The 19,828-nt window shown below is 50.1% G+C and overlaps 2 protein-coding genes across 10 annotated transcripts in view; one reads left to right on the top strand and one right to left on the bottom strand.

The window, feature by feature from the left end:
• Positions 1-19,828, top strand: part of LOC137533218 (rab9 effector protein with kelch motifs-like) — a 25,024-nt gene continuing 5,196 nt past the window's right edge. The window contains exons 1-12 of one of the 7 annotated variants that reach the window (XR_011024155.1): positions 1-138; positions 4,028-4,201; positions 4,922-5,027; positions 5,232-5,360; positions 5,581-5,779; positions 6,292-6,414; positions 8,058-8,239; positions 8,319-8,515; positions 13,494-13,591; positions 13,660-13,720; positions 15,041-15,119; positions 17,554-17,640. Coding sequence is in view for 5 of the 7 variants with exons in the window: in XM_068254480.1 (XP_068110581.1) it covers positions 23-138; positions 4,028-4,201; positions 4,922-5,027; positions 5,232-5,360; positions 5,581-5,779; positions 6,292-6,414; positions 8,058-8,239; positions 8,319-8,515; positions 13,494-13,591; positions 13,660-13,720; positions 15,022-15,119; positions 17,554-17,771 (1,701 nt within the window). In the remaining 2 variants the exon portion in view is untranslated. Of the gene's footprint in view, positions 139-4,027; positions 4,202-4,921; positions 5,028-5,231; positions 5,361-5,580; positions 5,780-6,291; positions 6,415-8,057; positions 8,240-8,318; positions 8,516-13,493; positions 13,592-13,659; positions 13,721-14,990; positions 15,120-17,553; positions 17,795-19,828 lie in introns of those variants that run through there. The other 6 variants (XM_068254480.1, XM_068254483.1, XR_011024156.1 and 3 more) reach the window with 6 other exon arrangements.
• The window catches only part of GSTZ1 (glutathione S-transferase zeta 1), a 24,118-nt gene continuing 22,169 nt past the window's right edge, over positions 17,880-19,828 (bottom strand). For all 3 annotated transcript variants that reach the window (XM_068254485.1, XM_068254486.1, XM_068254487.1), the window contains exons 8-9: positions 19,065-19,114; positions 17,880-18,145 (exon numbers count right to left, since the gene is read on the bottom strand). In XM_068254485.1, coding sequence (XP_068110586.1) covers positions 18,013-18,145; positions 19,065-19,114 — 183 coding nt within the window. In that variant the 3' untranslated portion in view covers positions 17,880-18,012. The remainder of the gene's footprint in view (positions 18,146-19,064; positions 19,115-19,828) is intronic.

Here is a 19,828-nt window from a genome sequence, read left to right on the forward strand (position 1 = left end):
CCGTCTTAGGCTTCTGCAGGCGATGCCCCGCCCCTATCGTGTCTCTGGCGCCCCCAGCGGAGAGTGGAAGGAGCGGATGGGGCGGGTGGAGTTCTTCGCTCTCTTGTCCTTGCAGGAGGCGCCCCGCCAACTAGTGAGGTAGGGAGTGGAGAGTGGAGACACCATGCCTAGGGGGAGCAGGGACCACCTGCCTGGGGGGGTGCAGGGGGAGCAGAGACCACCTGCCTGGGGGGGTGCAGGGGGAGCAGAGACCACCTGCCTGGGGGGTTGCAGGGGGAGCAGAGACCACCTGCCTGGGGGGATGCAGGGGGAGCAGAGACCACCTGCCTGGAGGGTGCAGGGGGAGCAGAGTCCACCTGCCTGGGGGGGGGTGCAGGGGGAGCAGAGACCACCTGCCTGGGGGGGTGCAGGGGGAGCAGAGACCACCTGCCTGGGGGGGGGGGGAGCAGAGACCACCTGCCTGAGGGGGTGCAGGGGGAGCAGAGACCACATGCCTGAGGGGGTGCAGGGGGAGCAGAGACCACATGCCTGGGGGGTGCAGGGGGAGCAGAGACCACCTGCCTGGGGGGGTGCAGGGGGAGCAGAGACCACCTGCCTGGGGGGGTGCAGGGGGAGCAGAGACCACCTGCCTGGGGGGGTGCAGGGGGAGCAGAGACCACCTGCCTGGGGGGGTGCAGGGGGAGCAGAGACCACCTGCCTGAGGGGGTGCAGGGGGAGCAGAGACCACATGCCTGGGGGGGTGCAGGGGGAGCAGAGACCACCTGCCTGGGGGGGTGCAGGGGGAGCAGAGACCACCTGCCTGGGGGGGTGCAGGGGGAGCAGAGACCACCTGCCTGGGGGGGTGCAGGGGGAGCAGAGACCACCTGCCTGAGGGGGTGCAGGGGGAGCAGAGACCACATGCCTGGGGGGGGTGCAGGGGGAGCAGAGACCACCTGCCTGGGGGGGTGCAGGGGGAGCAGAGACCACCTGCCTGGGGGGGTGCAGGGGGAGCAGAGACCACCTGCCTGGGGGGGGTGCAGGGGGAGCGGAGACCACATGCCTGGGGGTTTCAGGGGAAATGCCTGGGGCTTGAGGGAAAAGGGGGGAGGGAAGGGGAGTGAGATATGTCACACCTGGGTAGTATCTTAAAAGTGGACCTGAACTCTTGCACAGGGCAGAAGGAAAACAGAGAAATGCGCCCTGTATGTATTTAGAGTTTAGCCTGTTTAATTCCCTCTCATTTGTGTGTAATCACAAGTTGTAATTTGATCTCTCCCCTGTGTCACATAACTGTCATGGCAGAGATAGCAGTTAAGCTCATTTGAAAGCACAGGATGTTAAAGGGGTTCTGGTGAGGGGTTCAAATGACAAAATCCGACACTTACCTGGGGCTTCTATCGGCCCCCTGCAGCTGTAATGTTCCTTGCCGTCCTATGATCCTCGGTTCCCCGCCACCAAATAGATGAATCGTGCTCGTTCCCGCGTGCTTCATCAGATGTTTACTGTGCAGGCGCAGTACGAAGTTTTCTTGTACTGCACCTGCGCAGTAAGCTCCCGATGACGCGCAGCCGCAGTCTAGGTAGACACAAGATTAGACCAGGACCAGACATAGCAGCTGCAGGGGGCCGATAGAAACCCCAGGTGAGTGTTGGATTTTGTCTTTTTAACCCCCTCCACATAACCCCTTTAACAATATTTCTACTTCCATGAATCAGGAAGTAGAACCAGTGCAGATTTATTATTGGGTATAAATAAAAGTTTGTATCAGCTGTAACAAACGTTTTTTGTTTATTATGCTGTTGCTTATCTTTTAGAGCAGAGAGGACGTTCTGAGTTCAGGTCCGCTTTAAGGAGATTGGTGGATGGAGACATAATGGGAGTAGGGGAAAACAAGGCCTCGGAGCACACTGAGACAAGGAAAGGGAGGGTAGGAAGTACATGGAATGATGCCACATCAGGGCAATCACTAAGGCCTAGTGCACACCGGAGCGGTTCTGCTGTGGTTTGCGATCCGCTTGCGGGTGCAGATCCGCTAGGGTAATGTATTTCAATGGGCTGGTGCACACCAGAGCGGGAGGAGTTTTGCAGAAACGCATACTCCCGAGCTGCTGCAGATTTTGGATTGCGGATGCGTTTCTGCCTCAATGTTAAGTATAGGAAAAACGCAAACCGCTCTGAAAAACAGCACTTCAGAGCGGTTTGCCAGGCGTTTTTTGTTACAGTAGCTGTTCAGTAACAGCTTTACTGTAACAATACATGAAATCTACTACACCAAAACCGCTACACAAAACCGCAAAATGCTAGCTGAAACGCTACAGAAAAATAAGAAAAAGCGTTTCAAAATCTGCTAGCATTTTGCGGATCTAGCGTTGTTTGGTGTGCACCAGGCCTAAGTGTTGGGGGAACGGGTGTAATATGAAGAAGGAAAACAGCATCTCATGGCTGCATGGGATGGGATACAATGGTTTGGGGGAGGGGGGGGGGGGGTGAGTCAAAGGGTCTGTGGGTTGAGGGAAGATATTTAGCTGGAACTGGGGGTAACAGGGTATAGGTAGGAAGGGGATGAGGTAACTGAGTGTTTGAATGAGCTGAAGACGCTGCTTTAGGCATTGTTCGCATTATAGGCGTTTTTGCACAATGATTCTCTATGAGATAGTTCATATCAGAGCGGATCGCTTTGAAAAGCGGTGCTTGGGCCCTTTTTTGAGATGATTTGCCTCAATGGAAGGTATAGAAAAAAATGCTCACAAAATCGCTTTTGTAAGCGATTGCATGAGCGTTTTTAAAAAAATACATTGTATTTATTTTTTTCTGGATCAAAAGACGGAAGCACTCTGCAAAAGCGCTTACAAAAATGCCTACAAAAACGAGTGAACGCTCAGAAAATCGCCGGAAAATGCTTAAAAAAACTGTGGGGGAAAAAAGCCCACTGCGGACGGACACGCGAGCCGAACGCAATGTGAACAAGGCCTAAGGGGGTTTCCTGCTCCACAGGAAGAGGAAGTCACCTTGGCATTTACTGTTATGCTGACTGGCGTCAGTCATTGGCCTTCTCCATCTGATTGGTCCAGTGCAAAGATCAGGCTCAGCCCAGGAGAGTTCCTGACAGACTTAATGACATACCGGTGATCGCATGACATCATAGAGTATGACATCACTACCCCCCCCCCCCCCCCCCTTCAGGGCCTTGGGGTATTCAGGCATTAAGCGATAAAATTTAGCTCCAGATAGTGACCGGCCTGCATAGGAAGGTTTGCAACAGTTTCTGGGAATGTGTGTTTATAGATACAAGCTCTGGGGCACTCATTCTGCTCTGCTGCCCTGGAACTAGCAAGCAGTATACTGTGCCCCTCTCCTCACCACCTTCGTCGTGCAGAATCCAGGACAATATCCCCTAAGAAGTGGGGATCGGAGCCCCAGAGATTTTATGTCACGAGAGGCAGGGAACATGGAATAGCTGACATCTCCAGCTCCCCGTCATCCGGAGCCCCTCTATAATCTCCCCCCCGTGATTGACATTGATATACAGGACTGAGAAATGGATTGTTGAACCACCAGAGCACATGGAAGGTGGGGGTCAATCAACCCTGCGGAGCCCCCTATGCTGTCAGTGGTTATGTCTCCTCTATACACCTCTGGACAGGGAGGGGCTGCCAGTCTGAGCAGGGGAGGGGCTGTCAGTGGTTATGTCTCCTCTACACACCTCTGGACAGGGAGGGGCTGCCAGTCTGAGCAGGGGAGGGGCTGTCAGTGGTTATGTCTCCTCTACACACCTCTGGACAGGGAGGGGCTGCCAGTCTGAGCAGAGGAGGGGCTGTCAGTGGTTATGTCTCCTCTACACACCTCTGGACAGGGAGGGGCTGCCAGTCTGAGCAGGGGAGGGGCTGTCAGTGGTTATGTCTCCTCTACACACCTCTGGACAGGGAGGGGCTGTCAGTCTGAGCAGGGGAGGGGCTGTCAGTGGTAATGTCTCCTCCTTACACCTCCGAACAGTTGAAGGGTGTGATAACAACAATGTATTTGTCTTACAATCTGTCTGTCTCCACAGCAAGGGGGGCCGTCTGACTTTCCAGTTGCCGCTGCCTCTTCCCCTCCCCAAGCAGATGGTCATCTTCAGCCTGGGGGACTGGAGCTCCTACACTAGTGACACCCATGTCTCTGCCCATCTGTATGCTGGCTCCGCCCAGCCACAGCACATTGGGAACCTCTCATCCGAATCCAGGTAATAGGCCAGAGATCCCCTCCTGCGTGCCTATCATCACAGTGCAGGATACAACAACCTCAGGGCTCCACATGGAGGCCGTGGGGTCAGTATGGTGTACAGATGGGGTGGACGTGGTCACATGATGCTCAGATGGGTTCAGCGTGGTCACATGATGCTCAGATGGGTTCAGCGTGGTCACATGATGCTCAGATGGGTTCAGCGTGGTCACATGGTGTACAGACGGGGTCAGCGTGGTCACATGATGCACAGATGGAGTCGGCGTAAGCACATGATGCACAGATGGGGTCAGTATGGTGTACAGTTAGGGTTGGTGTGGTCAAATGGTGTACAGATGGGGTGGATGTGGTCAGATGATGCACAGATGGGGTCTGCGTGGTCACATGGTGTACAGATCATTGTGGTCACATGATGCACAGATGGGGTGGGCGTGGGCACATGATGCACAGATGGGGTCAGTATGGTGTACAGATAGGGTTGTGTGGCCACATGCTGTACAGATGGGGTCAGTGTGGTCACATGATGCACAGATGTGGTCGGCATGGTCACATGATGTACAAATGGGGTCTGCGTGGGCACATGATGAACAGATGGGGTCTGTATGGTGTACAGATGGGGTCAGCGTGGTCACATGATGTACAGATGGGGTTGGTAATTATTGAGAAGTACGGTATACAGTGCGCCATCTGCAAATGTTTCACCACCAGTTTTGCTCTGCAGGTCTCTGGTGTGGGAGGGGAAGTGGAACCTGGAAATCGTCATGGACTGTGTGAAGCTGGCCGCTCAAGGGATTCCTGCCAAACTGATCCTCACTGTAACTGGAAAGGTGAAATATCACATGCCCTGTATGTGGCTCCTCCTCAGCTCATCTGACATGCATGTGGCTCCTCTGTCCTGTATGTTGCTCCTCCCTTTCTCACTTGCTATGTATGTTGCTCCTCCCCAGTTCATCTGTCCTCTGTGTGGCTCCTCCCATGTGTGGACCCTCCACAAATGTGCTGGGCAATTGGTGACTGTGATCTCTCCCTAGGTGAATAAGGGTTCTGGGTTTAGCAGCAGCACTCCAGCCAAGAGGAGGCTCAGCGTTGGGCCCCCCAGCAGCCCCCTGTTATCTGAGAGCACAATTGTCCCCGTGAGACACCAAGAAGTAAATACTGAGGTGAGGTGAATCCCACTCCCCATCATTGTGCTGCATGAATACCGTCCCCCCTGCTGCAATAATGAGTAGTGCCCAGTCTTCCAATCTGATTTCAACTTTCTGAGGCCAGATGGATGAAAGGTGAAGTCTGATTGGTTGCTGTAGCTGACAGCATTATGTGCTGTGCTGTAATTGGCTGAATGATGGAATGACCCCCATAACTTGTCATTCTTCCTAACAGGAGACAAGAGAAAGGCCAGAGGTCACACCTCCCGCCCCCAGCGCTGTTCAGAAAGACTCTCCGCCCTTCAAGAAAGCATCTACCATCCTTGAGGAAGGTGCAGCGGGCAGGCAGGATGTGCCCCAGAGGGTGATTCTCCGAAACCCCCGGAGACTGCGCTTCGGTAGTAAGAGCTGTGAGGAGGGCACTAAGGGGCCAGGTGAGACCCTACTGTATGCGACGGACACACAGCGTACTTGTCTCAATAGAACGGCCAATCTTGGCACCTCCCACGATTTTATCAGGGCAGGTTAGCTTTGTCGCATAACCCTGATCTGTCAAATGGAATTCTTTGTGGGTTTGTAAGGACCTAGCAAAACACAGATTCCCTTCTGGTCACCCGGAAAGCTGACATCTGATTGGCTGTTTGATCCAGGCAGTGGTTGGGTGTAGGGATGGTCAATGAGATGTAAATCATTTTGAGTTGATGCAGGATTATGCAAATTGTACATGCAAAATTATGCCACTTAAAAAATGGACCAATCAAATTTTACCTCAGCAGGATTTGATCGGTTCATTTTCAAGCTGCATACATTTGCATCCAAAATTTGCATAATGTTGCATCAACTCAAAATTATTTGCATCTCATTGACCATCCCTAGTTGGGTGCAGAATCAGGGTTGCTGGACCTGTAGATGGAGGGCTTGCTGATAGTCTGCATTTTCCCTGCAGTTTCTCCATCAGCCCGATGGTTTCACAGAGTCTGTCTGTGCGATCCAGAAACAGCCATTCTGATTGGTGGGGAAGGAGCCAATGAGAAGTTTTGTCAGGACTCTCTCTGGAAGCTGGAAATAGGTAAGATGGTGTCTCTCTTTGCCTTAAATCTAAAGGGGAACTCTGGCCATTCCCACCTGCTCTGTCTATACGGCTCTGTCTATACGCAAGTATATACAGTAGTCATGTCACTGACTGTCCTCATAGGAACTTACAATCTAGCCCTTCCGCAGTCATAGTCTTATGTCCTACCATATTAATATGTATTTATATAGCACTGATTCTTCTGCAGCACTTTACAGAATACATAGACATGTCACTGACTGTCCTCAGAGGAGCTTACAATCTAATCCTACCATAGTCCTAGTCTATTGTCCTACTATATTATTATTATTATTATTATTCTGTATTTATATAGCACTGACATCTTCTGCAGCACTTTACAGAATACATAGACATGTCACTGACTGTCCCCAGAAGAGCTCACAATCTAATCCTACCATAGTCTAAAGGTAGCCATACACTGGTCGATTTTTCCATCAGATCCGACCAACAGATAGATCCCTCTCTGATCAGAGCGGGATCGTATGGCTGCCTTTACTGCAAACAGATTGTGAATAGATTTCAGCAATCTAATGATTAATCCCTAGTAGCAGAGCACATGCAGCCTCTTGCATTTCTAAGGTTTTACGTCAGGAAATAATTAAAATCCTCTGGATCTTAGCAGAGCTTAAACTTAAAGAGAACCTGTAACAAAAAAAAAAGTCCCCTGGGGGGTACTCACCTCGGGTGGGGGAAGCCTCAGGGTCCCAATGAGGCTTCCCCTCCCCTGTAGCTGCAGACAGTCCAGCGCTGGCTCCTCCGAAGTGTCCCAGAATCCTCCCTCGACAAGGCTGATAAGCGCTGATTTATTTACTTTTCCTGGCTCCAGCGGGGGCGCAGTATCGGCTCTCCTCTCAGCATGGAGATAGGTGAAAATAGCCGATCTCTGTCGGGTCCGCTTTACTGCGCAGGGGCAGGAGACTTGCGCCTGCGCAGTAGAGCAGCCCTACAGTGATTGGCTATTTCTGCCCATCTCCGAGCGGAGAGCCGATAATGCGCCTGCGCTGGAGCAGGGAAGGTAAATATTTACATCCCTGCCGTTCCGGGAGCTTTTTCTCTGCTGCCTTGGGACCGAGGAGGACGGGGGAAGCTTCGATCGGATCCGGAGGCTTCCCCCTACCCGAAGTGAGTACCCCCAGGGGAACTTTTTCTCATAGGTTTTCTTTAAATAATTACAACATAAGGTATTACAGGTGTCATTATTTGTGTAACAAAGACAACCAAGGCAAATACAAAAACACAGGTATACCTGGATGCATGGGCGTAGCAATCACGCCTGCCATCACAGGGGGGGACCAGAGGCTTTAGGGGCCCCTCCCACCTCCCTCCCCAACTGCAAGTGCTGCCAACTAGCAATGAAACCTCTCCATTCACTCAAAAATACCATGTGCAGGAGCACATCCTGCTTCCAGAGGCAGCTTCACAGCAGAGCACTCTGCTGCCATTCACCTGGCTCCCAGTCCCGTGGGATTCAGGGACAGAGGGGGCCCAATGCTACCATTTTTGCAGGGGGCCCTATTAAGTCTAGTTACACCCCTTCCTGGATGGGGGAAGTGTAGGGACATTACACAGAAAGTCGTTAGGCCCTGTGTTTTCTCTCACCATTACTCTCTCTTCTCCAGAAAGTGACTTCTGGTTCCAGATGGACAGCTCTGGGTTGGGCCCGCAGTGCTCTCGGGGCCACACGGCTACGTTTGATCCAGAGACAAGGAAGGTGTTTGTGTATGGCGGTGTGCGGGACGGGCGCTGGCTCAGTAACGTCTATGTGCTGGACACCAAGGAGTGGAAGTGGACGTTGGTAACGGTGAGTGGTGGCCGGGGGGAGGGGGGTCATACTCTGTGCTGTCACCAGCATTCATCTGTGTTCCCCCATCTTTCTGCAGGCGGTGGGGAAGGTGCCCACGCTGAGCTTTCACACCGCCACCATGTACCAGCGGGAGCTGTATGTGTTCGGAGGTCTGTGCCCACATATGGGAGCGGAGTCTGCCGCCTGCACCAATGCTCTCTACATCTTCAATCCAGACTACAAGATCTGGTACCAGCCCATCGTGGAGGGACAGCGACCAGTGCCCAGATACGGGTGAGTGCCCGCTTCAGATACCAGCAGGTCACACTGACGTCACTGGTCATGTCACTACTCTGTTCAGTACTGATGTCATCATCCTACTCTCTTCTTCAAGTTCTGGAAATGTTCCTTTGAGATGCTGGAAATGTTCCTTTGAGATCCTGCTCCATGCTGATATGATGACCTCACACAATGGGCTTGATTCACTAAGACAAATAGCACGCTTTAGCAAAGTTAACACGCCTTATCAGAGTAGCATAGCAAACCTATGCCTGCTAATTGGCAATGAGAGCTCCACTCATCCTGCCCTGAGCCCCTGCGGGTTCATAGCACTGCTATGCTACTCTAAGGCATGCTATTTGTCTTAGTGAATCAAGCCCAATGTCTGCAGATTTATCAGCTGTGCAGTAAAGGTACCCATACATCTAGCGACTTGGCAGCCGATCAACCATCCAATTCGATAATTATTGAATTGGATGAATATCAATGCCGCCAAGTGCATCCCCGATGAACGATGCAGCCAATTTCGGTCCGAGCATGTCGATTGGAAATGCTGCAAGATGTCAGGCCGTTGTGGTCGAACAGACTCACAGCGGTAATGGCGAGCGATATCAGGACGAAACCCCTGGCGTTGTTCCCCCAGTGTATAAATACATTTATGTTGCGTTTATACATTATCTGTCCTGAGTCGTGGTGCCCGTCCATATTCTGAATCCCCTGCTCTTCCATTAGCCCCATATACACAAAGGCATGTATAGGGCTAATAAAATAGCAGTGGATTTGGAAGACGGACGGGCACCACAACACAGGGCAGGTGCTGTATAAATGCACACATATATGTTCATTTATACACTGGGGAACAGCAGCAAGGAGACTGATTTGGCCGATTCCCAAGAGATTGCAGCACAAAATTGATCAGGAATCAACCTGCAGTGTCTAAACAGCCGACAGATCTCGCTCATCAGATTCGATCAGCGAAAGATTTGTGTCTCGGTAAAATCTGCCCATCATCACCTTATGTATGGGTACATCTAAAGGTGGCCATATGCCAATCGATGGTCACCAGATTCGACCATCAGATAAATCCCTTAGATAAAATCTGATCTGGGAGGGATCAAATCCTTCCACACACTAGGCGTGAAATCTATTGAATATCTGTGGATCCGCACACTGCTTGCAAGGCACCCCGGGTCTCTCCATCTATTTTGCACACCCCTCCCGGTTATGCAGAGTGTAGGCAGCAGAGCTTACACTCATCTATTCGCTGGCACATCTTCTCTCCACCTCCAGGTGCTCCTCCCTGGTTTTTGTTTTGTTTTTTTTGTTTTTTTTACACTCCTGGGGCGCCTGTGTCACGTGATAAACACTAGAGGCTGAATACTAGAGGCACCGTGGCATGTACTTAAAGCGACCAATAGATGCCTCTAGTGTTTGTCATGTGACACAGGCACCCCGGAAGAGAAGATACAGTGGGGAGCACCCGGCAAAGATGGAGAGAAGACACCTGCCGGCGAGTAGGTGAGCTATTTCGGATAGAAATAGATAGATTGGGCGGGCGTCGATTTCTAGCAGATTCAATAAGAGTGATCAAATCTGCCGGATATCGATGGGAAACATTGATAAGTGTTTAGCCACCTTATAGTGTACCTGTAGTGAAAAAAGTGCCCCAAATTTACCTAAGTAGAGAGAAGCCTCCGGATAATTCAGAGGCTTCCCCTGTCCCTCTTTCCTCGCTGTCCCAGCGCTGGGACCCCCCAATCCCTGAAGCCTATTGACAAGCTCTGTGCACAGTGGAGGAGGCTCGCTTCTGCACAGCAGCACAGAGCCAAACAGGCTATTTCCACCAAGATGGAGTGGCGGCTACTGCGCAGGCGCAATCCATCCTGTGCAGCAGAGCAGGATTATACACCAGGCAACATAGGCAGGTGCCTGGGGCCTAGTGGGAGTTAAGAGGCCCACCTGCCACCTTCTCTGACCTCTCTCCACTTCAGCTTGCCAAAAGGACCACAAGCAGGCTCCAAATCTACTACCTTGCCTAGGACCCCATTACATCTTAATCCACCTCTGCTGTGCAGCAGAGCCACGTTCGTTCATGTGTTGCAGCACTGGAATGGTGAGGCTCATGGGGGACGGGCAAGTTACTGGAGGATCCAGAAGATTCCCTCTACCGGGGTAAGTATCTGACTTTTCCTTATTTTTAAAGGACAACTGAAGTGAGAGGAATATGGAGGCTGCCATATTTATTTCCTTTTAAGCAATACCAGTTGCCTGGCACCCTTTATGATCTCTTTGGCTGCAGTAGTGTCTGAATCATACCAGAAACAAGCATGCAACTAATCTTGTCAGATCAGACAATGTCAGAAATACCTGATCTGCTGCATGCTTGTTCAGGGTTTATGGTTAAAAGTATTAAAGGCTGAAGATCAGCAGGACAGCCAGGCAACTGGTATTGTTTAAAAGGAAATAAATTTGGCAGCCTCCATATTCCTCTAGCTTCAGTAGCCCTTTAAGAAGGACACACTAAAGGAGGGGGCGGGGGGAGAGACCCTGCCAAAGGCTTACAATCTAAAGCCGGGGTGCCCAATAGGTCGATTGCGATCTTCGCGACTGCCTATTTGGTAGATCAAATATTGCTGCGTGTGTTGCATTCTGTGTCACCGCGGCTGTCAGATAATGCTTCCCAGCGCGCGGCTGACTGACGGGAGAGGTGCGGCTGAAGCAGAGAGGCGTGGGGAAGGGGAGAGGAGCCAATTGTGAGCGTCTCCTCTCCCTCCTCTATGATGGTCCAGAGTTGTGGGCAGAGTTGTTGGTAGATCTCCTGGACTTGGCAAATTTTAAAGTAGCTTGCGAGCCGAAAAAGTGTGGACACCCCTGATCTAAAGGGTTTCATAACCATATCAGCTATACAGACATCCCTGGTGATCTGTTTGAGACCAGGTAAAGATTTCTTATGGGAAAGGGCAGGGGCGTAACTACAAATCACTGGACCCCCCCCCTCCTGCAAAACTTTGGATGCCCCCCCCCCACCCCACAGCGCTGTACACAAGACTCTGCTGAATAGGGACGGTTTACAAAACTTTGTATGATTCCTTATCAGTGGCTGAGCAGAGGCAGTCATTAGAACAATTGTGCTGAGAGCAGAATTTTTTTTTTCTCTCCGTGCCCTTGTTAGTCTCTCAGGACAAGGAAAATAAACTTCTTCCCCCATGGGGCCCCCTGTGGCTTCTGGGCCCCCCTGCGGCTGCATCACTTGCAGGGGCCATTGTTGCGCCCCTGGGAATGGGAGTATCAGCTACTGATTGTAATGAAGTTCAATCCTATGTTAACGTTCTTCTTTAATATTGCTACCCCAGCAATGACACCCTTCTCATGGACTAACTCAGACTTGTTTTGCTGGGTCTCTGTAAAATGCATCTTATACCTGGTTTGCATGTATAGCCTTGTGCTGTGTTGTATAACCCTTTGCTACCTCTGTCTGTCACCCCTTGTTTACAGTTTATGTATCCTTATTTATTGTCCAGCGCTGCGTAATACGCTTTATAAATACAATAGATAAGAAAAATAACCCCTCCCACAATGTGATGTCATGACCATGGTCAGGACAGCTTGCTGTCGGTGAATCTTGTTGCATTGTGAGAAATAACGGCTGATTGCCAAGCATACATTATCTCCCTTTGCGGAATGTTCATTTACTTAGGCCGGTTTCAGACTGAGTATTGGCGGTAGAGGTGCGGCCCTCGGGGCCTGTGGCTGAAGTGATCACGTGCGCGGAAGCGTATCGCTAAAGTACGAAGTGAATTTATAAATATAAATGTCGTTATAGACTTGCATGACTTCCGGTCAGCCACAGGTCGGTGCAGAACCGTACGGTAACATAGATTTGCCGTTGCGCAGGGGATGCGACCAAAAGGTCACTTCCATCGTATGTGGCCGCACCTCGCATCGGTATGAAAGTCCCCATAGACCAGGCATGGGCAAACTTGGCCCTCCAGTTGTTAAGGAACTACAAGTCCCACAATGCATTGCAGGAGTCTGACAGCCACAGTCGTGACTCATAAAGGCAAATGCATTGTGGGACTTGTAGTTCCGTAACAGCTGGAGGGCCGAGTTTGCCCATGCCTGCCATAGACTTTCATTGCTCTGCGGTGGGGTGCGGTAAAAATACTGCCCCGTCCCAGTGTGAAAGGGCTCTGAGAGTTTTATGAACAGACATCACCTGGCGGGACTAAAGATGTCTCCTCCTGTGATAATTAACAACATGTAAATTGGGGTGTGCAGTTTTTTTTTTTTGTCTTGTTTGTTTGTTTTTTTTTACAATGGGTAAACTGTGAGTAAAAAAATTTATGAATGAATATTGTAAAAAAAAAAAAAAAAAAAAAAAAAAAAAAAAGCTGTTTTAATTTATTCTTCTTTTCACTATAGTTCCTCTTTAAATCTCAAAGGTTTGCTTTTCCATACCATCTCTGTCAGCTCAGGACAGTCTGGCCATTCTCAGTGGCAGCTCGCTGGATGATTTGTCATATGTTAAAATGAGGAAACTCTGCAGACTGTTCTGGATGAGAATCCCAGGAGATCAGCAGCAGTATAACCCCCCCCCCCCCCTCCCTGGCTGTCATTTTACGGCCAGAATTACTGATAACATGTTGTTTCCACACCCTGGGTTTTGCTGTGTATGATAACTAGTTCCTGACCTGTATGTGCTGATATGATGTCCTGCACACCTGCCCCCATTGCTCAGTGAGGGTATTTTTATACTGCTCTGTATCGCTACTCTGCTGATATGTTACTGATGGACTTGCTAGCAGAGATCCAGCCTGGAACAGGTAAGGAATGAGTTGCAGGACTATGAGGAGCTGCAGGGAAGGATTTAAAACGTGTAGAGTATATATCCTGTATGTATGCTCCTTGTCTCCTGTGTCTGTCCAGCACAGTGTGCATTGGTGGACATGCTGGGAGTTATAGTCCCTCAGCTTAGATTGTGAATCTCTTGTAGTCACAGCGCAACGCTCCTTGGGAACCGGCTTGTGATATTCGGAGGTCGCCGTTCTCCAGCTTCTGTGTATCTGAATGACCTACACATCCTGGACCTGGGTGAGTGCAGTTCCTGTATGTGCCATGTTCAGTGCTTGTGTGTTTACCCACAATTCCCTCTGCCCTAGGTTACATGGAGTACACAACAGTAGTATTGCCTTCTACAGCAGAGAAGCCACCTCCACGCTGGTGAGACAGCACCCCCTATGTCCTCTTCAACATCTTCTGGGAGGGGTGCCAGTCTACCACTGTGACAAGACACTTGGTGTTTCTGCCTAGTCACTAACCCTCTCTGCGGTATACCATCCCCACCACTTCTCATCCCATGTCGCATCATCCACGTCACATCTTTCACCTCCAGCTTCCACATCACATCTTCCAGGTCCAACTCCCACGGCACATCTTTCACCTCCAGCTTCCACATCACATCTTCCAGGTCCAACTCCCACGGCACATCTTCCACCTCCAGCTTCCACATCACATCTTCCAGGTCCAACTCCCACGTCACATCTTTCACCTCCAGCTTCCACATCACATCTTCCAGGTCCAACTCCCACGGCAGATTTTCCACCTCCACCTTCCACATCTCCTCTTCCAGATCCCGCTCCCACGGCTTCCATGTCGCATCTTTCTCCTCCCCGCTCCGACGTCACATTTTTCTACCTCTCGCTTCCACATAACATCTACTCTACTCAACACCCCTGGTTCCATGTATTCCATCCCTCACCTCCCTCTCCTGTCACATCTTCCACCTCCTGATTCCGTGCCACATCTTCCATCCCTCACCTCCTGGTTCCATGTATTCCATCCTTCACCTCCCGCTCCTGTCACATCTTCCACCTCCTGATTCCATGCCACATCTTCCATCCCTCACCTCCTGGTTCTGTGTATTCCATCCCTCACCTCCTGATTCCATGCCACATCTTCCATCCCTCACCTCCTGGATCTCTGTATTCCATCCCTCACCTCCTGCTTCCATGTCACATCTTCCATCCCTCACCTCCTGGTTCTGTGTATTCCATCCCTCACCTCCTGGTTCCATGTCACATCTTCCATCCCTCACCTCCCGGTTCTCTGTATTCCATCCCTCACCTCCTGCTTCCATGTCACATCTTCCATCCCTCACCTCCTGGTTCCATGTCACATCTTCCATCCCTCACCTCCTGGTTCTGTGTATTCTATCCCTCACCTCCTGGTTCTGTGTATTCTATCCCTCACCTCCTGGTTCTGTGTATTCCATCCCTCACCTCCTGCTTCCATGTCACATCTTCCATCCCTCACTTCCTGGTTCTGTGTATTCCATCCCTCACCTCCTGGTTCCATGTCACATCTTCCATCCCTCACCTCCTGGTTCCGTGTATTTCATCCCTTACTTCCATGTCACATCTTCCACCTCCTGATTTCATGTCACATCTTCCATCCCATACCACCTGATTCCTTGTCGTATTGTTGCTCTCAGTTGTGTCCCATCCCTGAACTCTTCTCCACAGTTTCCACGCCGCCATGCAGGTGTCAGACCACAAGCTTCTGATCCACGGGGGCTCCACAGCAACCGGGGCTCTGAGAGACGCCTTTTTATTTAATCTAGGTAAGCTCTTTTTCCTACTAAATCTGTTTTTAGACTTGGATGGCCATACATGTATCAGTATTCTCCAACTATTCCAGCCAATTCTGTGGAAGCTGCCTGAGGCCTATTACATCTCTGGTGTTGCTTTTTGATATATTTTGGGTTGTTACTGATGGAATGTGTGATCAGACATTTAGGGGGTAATATGGGGGAGTGTGTAGTCGGGGGGGGGGGGGGGGGGGTAGTTGAATTGTTTCTCAGTTAAAGATTGAGTGGTAGAGTTGGTACATGGATCAATACTGCCCAGCGGATTGTTTGCAATATTGGGTTCCCCCTGTAGAGGTGCAGTGAGGAACAGGCACCTGATCTCTGTCTTCCTCACTCTTACCTAATACTAAAGTAACATAGTAAGTTTGGTAAAAATACACCCATCCCTCAAGTTAAACAAGAAAGGGTGGGAAGAAAAAAACATCCTGAACCCGCACATATCCCACTTGATCCAGGGGAAGGTGAAAACCTTACAAGACCTGCGCCAATTGGCCTTTAAATGGAAAAATTCCTTCCCTACTCCAGATGGCCGTTAGATGAATCCCTGGATAAACTCTCCCAGGAATTACCTTGTAATTGTAGCCGTGGATGCCCTTAGATGCAAGGAAAGCACCCAAACGCTCTTTAAATGCAGACCTAGAATTTACCATAACTACTTCCTGAGGTAAGTTATTCCAGATTATAACCATTCTTCCTGTGAAGGCCCCCTTTTTAAATAGATGGCAAAAACCTTTTTTCCTCCGTACGCAGATCAGGTCCCCTTGTCCGTACAACCCTAGGGACAAAAAGCTAATCTGCCAAGCTTTTGTATTGCCCTCCGATGTATTTATACGTGTTAATCAGGTCACCTCTCAGTCTCCTTTTTTTTCCCAAGCTAAATAGGCCCAGTTTGTCCAAACTTTCTTGGTAAGTGAGATCTTCCATCCTGTTTTTGTACTCCTTCTAGAAGCTCAATGTCCTTTCTATAGTGTGGTGCCCAAAACTCAGGGGCGTAACAATAGATCCTGCAAGGGATCCAGCCGCAGGGGGCCCCGCGAGGGGGGAAGATTTGCTTTCCCCCCTGTCCTGAGAAACTGACAACTAAGGGCACAAAGAGAAAATACTTTCTGCTCTCTGCACAATTGTTCTAATGACTGCATATGCTCAGCCACTGATGAGGAATCGTACAAAGTTTTCTTTTTTAGATAAAGATTAGTAGACAGTCCCTATTCAGTATGCAGCAGGCTCTTGTGTACAGCACCCAGCCCCCAACTTCTCCACCCCCTCCCCAAGTGCTTTGTACTGTAGTGATGCTGGTGGAGTCTGCAGAGCCAGTTCTGTTTCAACAAAGGAGGACAGAGTGAATGCAATAAGCTGAGGCTCTAAGCACACTCGTCTGTCCACTTTCTGTACACCATGTGTGCCTGTATGTGTGAAAACATGCACGTTTTATCGCAGAAGCTATTGTAATAGTGAAAATGCGTGCAGTGCTTGCCTGCTGTTTTTTATCTGCATGGGAAAACATTCAAGTGTGCACTAGCCAATCGACATTGGTTCTCAGTTTACTGTGCAGAAAGTGAGGTGGGAAGGCAGCCAAAGTTTGTAAGAGCAGAGGTAAAGAGTGTGGCACTTAACCTTTAAATGTGAAGTTTGTGGCGAGAAACAGACTTATGGTGGCACAATCATATATACACACTGCAACCTGCACTCTCCTCCACTGCTGCCTGACGTGTGCTCCGCTTGTTACAGGGTCAGAAGAAAGTTGCAAGCAATTTTGTACAAAAAACAGAGGCGTGCACCCTCCGTCATAGCCTTCGTGCATTTATTGCCAATATTCACAGCATATATTGTGGTACTTGGATATAACATGAAAAGTTGTATACCTTAAATGGTGTTCAGCAGGTTGCTAGTGCTGGAGGTGGGAGTGAGGGACAATGGTGGGCCTAGCGACAGCTGTTTCGCGTCCACACGGACGCTTGGTCACGCTGCATTCCACTGTGAGGTGGAAAGGCAGCCAAAGTTTTGCAAAGGGGCCCAGCTATTTCTAGTTACACATCTGACAAAACTGTATCCCACACTACAAATGTGGCCTCACAAGTGATTTATACAGAGGGAGTAGTATACTAGCATCTCAAGATTTTATTTCGCATATTATGCGTTCCAGAGTGTGTGTATGTCACCCACAGGATTCCAGTCTCCCATCACCCTGGTAACAGTTTGGGGGGGGGGGGGGGAGTTCTGTACAAACACCTAGTGGCTAGCAGCACATTCTGTTGCTATGGAGGGAGGCGAAGGAACACTGGGTAAGAAGGAAACAATGGCCTTGGCCTGTGCTTGGACATAATGATCCTGTCTGAATCTCTTGCTGACGCCTTGGCCAAGGGGTGTTTATGAGACCTGTGAGGTAATCTTCCTGCTTTCCTTACAGACACCATTTCTTGGAGCATTGTCAAGTTTGGAGTGACCAATCCTCTCCCCCGTGCTGGCCACTCCCTGCTGAACTTAACCTCTGCTCACCTGACAGACTCTGACAAGGAGAAGCGTGGAGGGCGGAGCCTGTGCCGAGTCCTCATCATTGGCGGAGCTGATGGCTGTGGCAACTTCTATAGCGACACCCCCAAGTTTCAGCTGGATCTGAGTGCCTGAATCCAGTGTGCTTATTGGCTGGGGTACGAGATGATCTTACAATGTAATAGCAAGGAATGGTGTGATGTTACTGTGTGCATCTCCTAATATAAAAGGGACAGGACACAATTTTCACAAACTTATTTACTGGTGCTGGTGATAATTTCCAGTGATCCATATACGGTGTAGGAACACAAAGTCTTGGCTGTAAGGCTTGACAGGTAATGGTCCACCAGAGGGTGCTATTCTGCTCGCTCTCCTCTCAGGGATCAGCTCTGAGCTCCGGTGGGGTGTCGGGTTGCCGGGATGGGTGGGTGTCATGAAAGGCCTTCAGCTGGAGCAGAGATTGGTTAATCCTGGAGATGGTAGGGTATGGAGACATGTCCACCTTATACCTGCAGAGAGCGCATTACAACACAGTATGGTGTATTAGTTTCAAAGAGGTGCACAGTGTTATGTGTGCTGTCCTATAGGGGGTGGCAATGGTACATCGATGAACAGCAGAGCATATTGTGTGCTGTAGGAGGGGACTCTGCTGTCCTGTAGAGGGATCTACAAACATAGTACAGGGGAGGAGGATGTGAGAGTGTATTGTGGAGGGATCTCTAGAGGATAGATGGAAGAGGGAATCTATAGAGGATGCATGACAGATATAGATCTACAGAGGGTGTATGGCTCTACAGAGGATGGGTGGGCAGAAGGATTTACAGAGGATGGGTGGGCAGAGGGATCTACAGATGGTGAAATGATCTACAGAGGATAGGTGGGCAGAGGGTGTATGGTGGCTTACAGATCTACCGAGGATGGGTGGGCAGAAGGATCTACAGAGGATGGGTGGGCAGAGGTAACTACAGATGGTGGAAGGATCTACAGAGCATGGGTGGGCAGAGGGATCTCCAGATGGAAGGATCTACAAAGCATGGGTGGGCAGAGGGATCTACAGATGGTTAAAAAAAGGATCTACAGAGGATAGGTGGGCAGAGGGTGTATGGTGGTTTACAGATCTACAGAGGATGGGTGGGCAGAGGGATCTACAGATGGTGGAAGGATCTACAGATGGTGGAAGGATCTACAGAGCATGGGTGGGCAGAGGGATCTACAGATGGTGGAAGGATCTACAGATGGTGGAAGGATCTACAGAGCATGGGTGGGCAGAGGGATCTACAGATGGTGGAAGGATCTACAGAGCATGGGTGGGCAGAGGGATCTACAGAGGATGTATGGTGTTGGAGAGAAAGGGATTCAGCTGAGAGATGTAATGTGTGTCGTATGAGGGAGTGCATAAGAAGAGAGATTTATGTAGATAAAGCTTACCTTTCAGCGTTGGCTACTTGGGGTACCAAACACAGATCAGCCATTGTCACCTGCAGGGAAAGGACAGGGTTGGTCACATGATGCAGAAGACAATAGTGTCCGATATATTCCTCATGTATGGAGGGCTGTCAAAATGGAGGTTGGTTCTGATTACTGTTATTTCCCTCAAGCTAAGTACCCATTGAAAGATGATGCGTGTGCAATGACTGATAAACGATCTTTCCATGATTCATCCTTCAAGATAATCTGCCGACATAATGCGAATAACATGTTGCATTTTTAAAAGACTGATGGCCAATGCGGATCGTTAAAAAATGGTGAGGTGCCATAGACTATACAGACACATTTGCCTCAATTCCCTAAGATCATGCTAGTGATAAGAAGGCAAGTGAAAACGTATCACTACACATCGATCGGGATTTAATGCCTAATCTACAGGTAGCGATCTGGCGGCTCTATTAGCCGCCGGATCGCCTTTTCTGCGTCCCCGCTCGTGTCGGATTCGATCCGCCCTCGTCCCCGCCGGCGCCGCTTATCTTCCGCTCGATTCCCTGCCATTATCCCCTTGTGGGGAACGAGCAGGGAATCGGCGGTGGCGAGATCCGACCTGTCAGATCTTATCAATCGAGCCGCATCAGTGGCTCGATAAGCCGGATCGCTACGTGTAGACGTAGCTTTAACCTCCTTAGCGGTATGGACGACTATATATATCCATCACCGCCGGAGGTCGCCGCTCAGGCCCTGCTGGGCCGATTTTTGTGAAA

This window comes from Hyperolius riggenbachi, chromosome 9 (assembly GCF_040937935.1).
Source record: "Hyperolius riggenbachi isolate aHypRig1 chromosome 9, aHypRig1.pri, whole genome shotgun sequence".
Taxonomy (NCBI): Eukaryota; Metazoa; Chordata; class Amphibia; order Anura; family Hyperoliidae; genus Hyperolius; species Hyperolius riggenbachi.